The sequence below is a fragment of the Geospiza fortis genome, unplaced genomic scaffold, assembly GCF_000277835.1.
Source record: "Geospiza fortis unplaced genomic scaffold, GeoFor_1.0 scaffold26, whole genome shotgun sequence".
In the NCBI taxonomy this organism is placed as follows: Eukaryota; Metazoa; Chordata; class Aves; order Passeriformes; family Thraupidae; genus Geospiza; species Geospiza fortis.
The window spans coordinates 35,215-41,395 of NW_005054425.1; the positions used below are offsets into that span (position 1 = coordinate 35,215).

The 6,181-nt window shown below is 62.1% G+C and overlaps 1 protein-coding gene and 1 long non-coding RNA gene across 2 annotated transcripts in view; one reads left to right on the top strand and one right to left on the bottom strand.

Annotated features, from left to right (window-relative positions):
* LOC115948542 lies at positions 1 to 1,380 on the top strand. The gene is made up of 4 exons (XR_004082356.1): positions 1 to 113; positions 311 to 467; positions 546 to 716; positions 803 to 1,380. It is a non-coding gene; the product is annotated as an uncharacterized LOC115948542 (long non-coding RNA).
* A 143-nt stretch (positions 1,381 to 1,523) lies between these two features.
* CELSR2 (cadherin EGF LAG seven-pass G-type receptor 2) overlaps positions 1,524 to 6,181 on the bottom strand; it is a 30,390-nt gene continuing 25,732 nt past the window's right edge. The window contains 8 exon segments of the mRNA XM_031061778.1: positions 1,524 to 2,053; positions 3,147 to 3,375; positions 3,449 to 3,655; positions 4,214 to 4,358; positions 4,361 to 4,538; positions 5,054 to 5,184; positions 5,267 to 5,383; positions 5,871 to 5,997. Coding sequence (XP_030917638.1) covers positions 2,026 to 2,053; positions 3,147 to 3,375; positions 3,449 to 3,655; positions 4,214 to 4,358; positions 4,361 to 4,538; positions 5,054 to 5,184; positions 5,267 to 5,383; positions 5,871 to 5,997 — 1,162 coding nt within the window. The 3' untranslated portion in view covers positions 1,524 to 2,025.

Here is a 6,181-nt window from a genome sequence, read left to right on the forward strand (position 1 = left end):
GAAGGACAGCGGTGCGGGCACTCCTGCCCACCGTGGAGTCTCAGGGACCTGCCCCCATCTCCCGCCCCCCTGCCAAGCCCCGGGGGGCCTCTGCTGCCACCAGCGTCCCCAAGGTAGGTGAGACCCGGGGGTAGGGATCCCAGTGTGGCCGTGTCCCACCTGGGCTGAACACCCAGATCCCCCCCAAACCCATCCTAGAAGGGGGCAGTGAATGTCCTCCTGTCTCCAAGGGGCATCATGAACCCCCCAGCCCTGTGGGTGGGGGGGCACTCACTGAGTGATGTCCCCATGTCCCCTGCTCTATTTTCAGGCAGCCCCCAGCCGTAATTCCACAGCAGCGGCAAAGGGACCCTTGGGTGGCAGGGGGCTCCCCCCCAGCCGCACAGGCCCGCCCCGGCCATGCCCTCCCCAGGGACAGAGGGCTGGTGCCCGGGGCAGGTCAGAGCCCCCCCAGGGGGGGACAGCAGGTAGTTATGGCAAGGGAATGGGGACACCGTGGCCATGGGGGCTTCTGGGCCATACCCCAACCCCCCCTCTCTCCCCAGGCCAGGCTAAGGTGAGGGGGGGCACAGTCTCCTGCCCCCCCCCAACCCGCCAGCCCCACACCAGGACCACCGCCACCCCTGGCCCCTCCGGCTGTTCCCCGGCACCCACTGCCCTCCCCAAGGTGTCCCCTCGGACTCCAGCAGCAGGTGGGAGGACCCCCACCCCCAGAGGTAAGGATGTAATGGAGTTTGGGGGGCACAGGGGATGCCCCATCCCCCGTGCCTCAGTTTCCCTGTGGCTTCTTTCTTCTTTGCAGGTGCAGGGGCAGCACGGGCAGCCCCCACAACTGGTGCCTCGGGGTGCAAACCAGGACCCCCTCCCACCCGCCTGCGGCCCTCCCGCAAGACGGCGGTGAGCAGCACCCCGAGGTGACACCCCCAAACCACCCCACACCCACCCAGAGGCCCTGGGGGCACCCAGACCCCCCCTAGGTACCAGCTAAGGTACCTAGGTTGGGGGTGGGGGGCAGAGCCAAGGCCACCCCAGGGATGAGTTGAGACATCCACTGGGTTTTGGAAGGAGGCAGGCAGCACCAGGGTCCCCCAGGGAGCAGCCAAGGCACCCGTTGGGTTGACAGGTTGCAGGGCAGAGCTGGAACCCACAGGGACCAGCTGAGGTTGGGGTGGCCGAGCCAAGGGCGTCCCCAGGGATGAGCCGAGGCACTCATTGAGTTTTGCTTTAATTACAAAAGTTCTCATCAGCAGTAGGAAACCCCCCACATTCCCCAGCACCCAGGGGCCCCTCATCCCCCCAACACCCATCCCTGGGTTCCCCCACCTGAGCCTCACCCCTGGGCAGGGGTGTCCCAGATTTCCCTGTAACCCCTAGCTGATCCCCCCTCCACATGCTCCCCACCTGGGGGAGTTGGCACCATGGGACAGGTTGCACCTTTGTGGGAGTTGGCACCTTGGGGGGCAAGGGGGGTTGGCACAACGGGGGAAGTTGGTTATAAATTCCTTTTTTTGTATTTTCATGTATTTTTTAAATAAAACACTCTGCTGGGCAAAGGGGCTGGGGGTGATCATGGGGGGACAACAGGGGCACCCTGTGCCACCTTCCCAAGGTGCCAATCCCTGCAAGGATGCAAAGTGCACTGGGGGGATGGTTGTGGCTCCCTGCTCCTTCCGGATGTCCTCTCAGTCCTTGTGCACCCCAGTCCTGGTGTGTTCTACCCCCCGCCCCCCCCACCCCGGTGCCCTCCCTGTCCTGGTGTCCCTGGCACAGTGGGTGGGCTGCCTGCTGGGTGGGTCCCCATTAGATCGAGGTCTCGTCGCTCCTGGTGGGGGGACGGACAGGTGGGGGGAGGAGGGGGATGGATACAAAGTACAGGATGAGGGGAGAATAAAAAACAAGACAGACAGATGCATGATGGAGGAGGTGGATGCCAGGGTGCCCTCTGTGCCCCCCGGCACCCAGCGCCAACCCCTTGGGGGAGATGGTGGGGTGGGGTTTGGGGTGGGAGCCCCCAGCCCCCTTGGGTTAATGGAGAAAATTAAAAAACAGAAATCTGGGGGGTAGAGGGGAGAAAAGAGTAGGGTTAGTGCTGCTGTGCCACCTCTGCCCTAGGCATCTGTGGGTGGTCAGGGGTACCCAGTAGGCACCCCAGCACCCAGTGAACACTGCAATGGGCACCCTGACATCTAGTGAGCACCCAGTGGTCAACGGGCACCTTTGGACAGTCAGTGGGCACCCAACATGCACTCCAACACCCAATGGGCACTGTTAGACCCAAGGGGCACCCAGTGTGCACACAGAAGTCATTAGGCACCCAATGGGCAGTCAGTGTAAACCAAATGGATACATAATGGTCAATGGATGCACAATGGGCATCCAGTGGGCACCCATGGACAATCAACTGGCATCCAGTGGGTGCACTTAGACCTGATGAACACCCAGTGAGTATTCGATGGGTATCCAACGGGTATTCTGTGGGTTCCCCAGCCCTCAATGGGCACCCAGTAGGAATCTAGTGAAAAACCAACAGCCACCTTTGCACGCCATGGGCACCCAAGAGGAATCCTGGCACTCACTGGTCACCCGTTGGTTACCGTGGCACCCTACAGACACCCAACAAACACCCTACACGTGATGGGCACCAATGCGCACCCTGGCACCAATATTCATTGGATCCAAAGGGACTGCTGGGACCTGATGAGCACCCAAGAAGGAACCCTGGCACCTGATGGGCATCCAAAGGGCACCTGTTGGGCACCCTGACACCCAGTGGACACCCAAAGGGAACCCTGGAACCTGACTGATACCCGACAGGTAATGTTGTACCCAATGGGTGTCCAGTCAGTACTGTGGCACCTGATGAGCAGCCAACAAGCAGTGTTGGATCCAATGAGTGCCCAATGGGCACCTGAGAGAAACCCTGGCACCAAATGAGAGTGCAACAGGAACCTTGGCACCCTGGTACCCAGCTATCCTTGCATCTGATAGGCACCCGAAGGGTACCCAACAAGTGGTGTTTGACTGCTTGTCCACCCAACAGGAACCCTGGCACCCAAGGGCACCCTCAAACCCAACAGGTGCCCAGAGGGAATCCTGGCACCCAAAGAACTCCCAGTGAGCACCCCTCAGATGTGGTGGGCACTCACTCAGAGCCAGAGGAGTCCTCGTCAGCGGTGCCTGTGCGGATGCTCATGGCAATGGGGGTGAGGCCGCTGAGCTGCTCCTGGAGGCTCTGCCGAGGCCGAGGGACGGGAAGGGGGCCCACGTCGCTGCCTGAGGAGGCAGCCGTGCAAGCAGGAGGCGGTGGGGGTGGCCCAGGGCGCTGGGCACTGCCCCGCTCACTGATGGGGGGCAGGCACTTCTTCTTCAGTATCCCTGCAGGAGCAGCATCACCCATGGGTGGGGAGGCCAGGTTTGGAGTGCCCACCCGTGCCATGGCAGCCCATACCTTTGTGGGGGTGGGGCAGGGGCAGCAGCAGGGAGTCCCTGGGGAGTGCCTCGCCGTTGGGCCGGGGGGGGTCACCCCAGAGGTGTCCCTCCACCCCTGCTGGCTGCACTCGCAGCCCCTCGCTACCTCCTGGTCCCTCACTCTCGCTCGCTGTTGTCACAAACTCCCCTGGCCAGTATGGGCATCCCGGGGGCACCAGGGGGTCACCTGTGGGGAAGGAAGGAAGCTGGGACAGGCAGGACCAGGGACCCCTCCCATCCTCACTGGGTGCCCCCATCAGCACATGGTGTGAGAAATGCACCCAAACCCATTGCATCAGTCCCATCCCCACCTCAGACTGGACAAGGGGCCATCTTTCCCCCCTGGGTGCCCCAATCAGCACCTCTGACTGCACGAGGAACCCCCAAACCTTTTAGGTGTCTTCCATCAGCACACCAGACCGGACAAGGGACCCTCTCCCTCATATCCACTATACCCACTATGTGTTTATCAAAACTCCAGGCTGGACCAGGGATCCTTTGTCCACTGTGTGCCTCCTGCATCAGGACCCAGCCAAGATGAGAGACCTCCTCCCACCCCCCAAATCTATTCAATGGCCCTATCACCACTCCAGACTGGACAAGGGACCCCTACCCCCACCAGGTGCCCCCCATCACTGTCCTGGATAAGGTGAGGGACCTCCCCCAACCCATTGGGTGCCCCCCATCAGCACCCAGCCAGGCTGAAGGTCCCCCATCTCCACAGGGTGCCCCCTGGGGGTGTTACCAGGGCCGGGGGGACCCAGTGGAGCCCCAGGCAGGGGGTCCCAGCCACGGGGGGCCTCATCCTCGCTGTCAGAGGAATGTGTGGAGTCATACGATCCACTCGGGTCGTCCAGGGACAGGTCACTGTCCGACTCAGTGTCGTGCTCTGTGGGGGGTCACAGGTCAGGAGGTGCCCAGAGACACCTCCTGCCCCCTGGGCCGCGGCTAGGGGCACTCGCCCTATGGGTGAGGCCGTACCCTCGGGCTGGTCCTGGGTGTCAAGGAAGAGCCCCCCAGGCTCAGACAGCAGGACTGGCCCGGGGCTGCCTGCCAGACCCGAGTCCTCCCTGTGGAGACACAATACTCATCAACACCTGATCCCCACTCACAAACACCTACCATCCACTGCCACCCACTGACTGACATAATATCCATCCACTGACACCCACCACCCTGATACCTACCCCTGCCACCTCTTCACCCCAACACCCCCTCAACCCCCTACTCTGTGACCACCCTGCCAACTCACCACTCCATGTGCATGTCACCCTGCCACTGTAGTGCTGTGCACCCATGCCACTGCCCCACCACCCAGCCATCCCAACACCCCCACAAGCACGCCACCCCACCATCCACCAATCCCAACACCCCCACAACCATGTCACCCCACCACCCACCATCCTGCCATCCCAATACTCCCATGCCATGCAATGCCATATTGCTACCCCACCAACCCACCACTCAACCACCCCAGCACCCCCCTACCCCACCATCCTATCACCATTCCATCTTGTCATCCCAGTGCCACACCAGCCCAGGACCCCACAAAAACCCATGCCCTGGTCCCAGCTGTGCCCAGTACCGCCGCACAAAGGGGATGTAGCTCTGGTGGCTCTTGCCCGAGCGTGCAGTGCTGTTCAGGGACCCCGAGGACCCACCACCTGGGGGGGGGTACAGTTGCCCAGCCACGTATGTGCTGTCCCTGCCATAAGCCTGTCAAGGGCACAAGGATGTCATGGCCATGGCACAGGCTGCCCTTCTGTTCCTGGCACCCCCAATGTGGCCCAGCACTCACGGGAGTGAGGGTGGCCTTGGTGGCCAGCGGTGGGTGGTTGCAGCGGGCACAGCTCAGACGAAGGCTCCTTCGCACCTCCTTGCTCAGCACCACACAGAACAGGAAGATGAGGGGGCCCTGGGCAGAAAGGGGGCGGGGGGACAAGGAAGGGTGTGTACAGCCTGGGAGGATACCAGCAGCACCCTGGACCAGTGAAAGGGTCACCATCCAGACTGGGTGCATCCCATTGGCCCCTCAAAGAGAATGAGCCTGCCCCCCACTGATATCTCAAACAGAATGAGGGACCCCCATATGCACTGGGTGACCTCCATGGGCACCATGGAGTGGTTGAGGTGCTCCCATACACACTGGATACCTCCCATTAGTGCCCTGGATATGGCAAAGGACCTCTCTGTGCCCACTGGGTGCCCTACAAATAGGTGTGGGACTCTGGAGGTGCCAAGGATGTGAGGTTCAGGGGGCTCTGGGATCTCTGGGGGTGCCAGGGGTCATGGTCATTGGGGACCCCAGGGGCAGAGGCTTTGGGGTTCTGGAGTCTTTGGGGGTCCCCGGGGTGGTGGCTCTGGAGGTTCCATGAGTGGAGTCTCAGGTGGTTCCCACTGACCTGGAGGCAGTTGGAGGCGGCGAACAGGTAGTGACAGAGCAACGTGTCACTGTTGACTGAGAGCAGGGCCAGAAGCCAGGCCAGGCTGGGCATGGCCAGCAGGACTGCAGCTGTGCGCACCCCAGACCTGAGCACCCCAATGGCACCCAGTGTTACCACAATGACATCTCATGTCACAGCCCTCTGCACTTCTGGCCCCCGGGGTTGCCCCAGCCCCTCATGGCCCCCTCCCCCTCCAGATGCCCCAACTTCCCCTGACCCACTCTGCCATCCATGGGTGCTCCAGTCCCCTGAGCTCCCCTGTTCCCTGT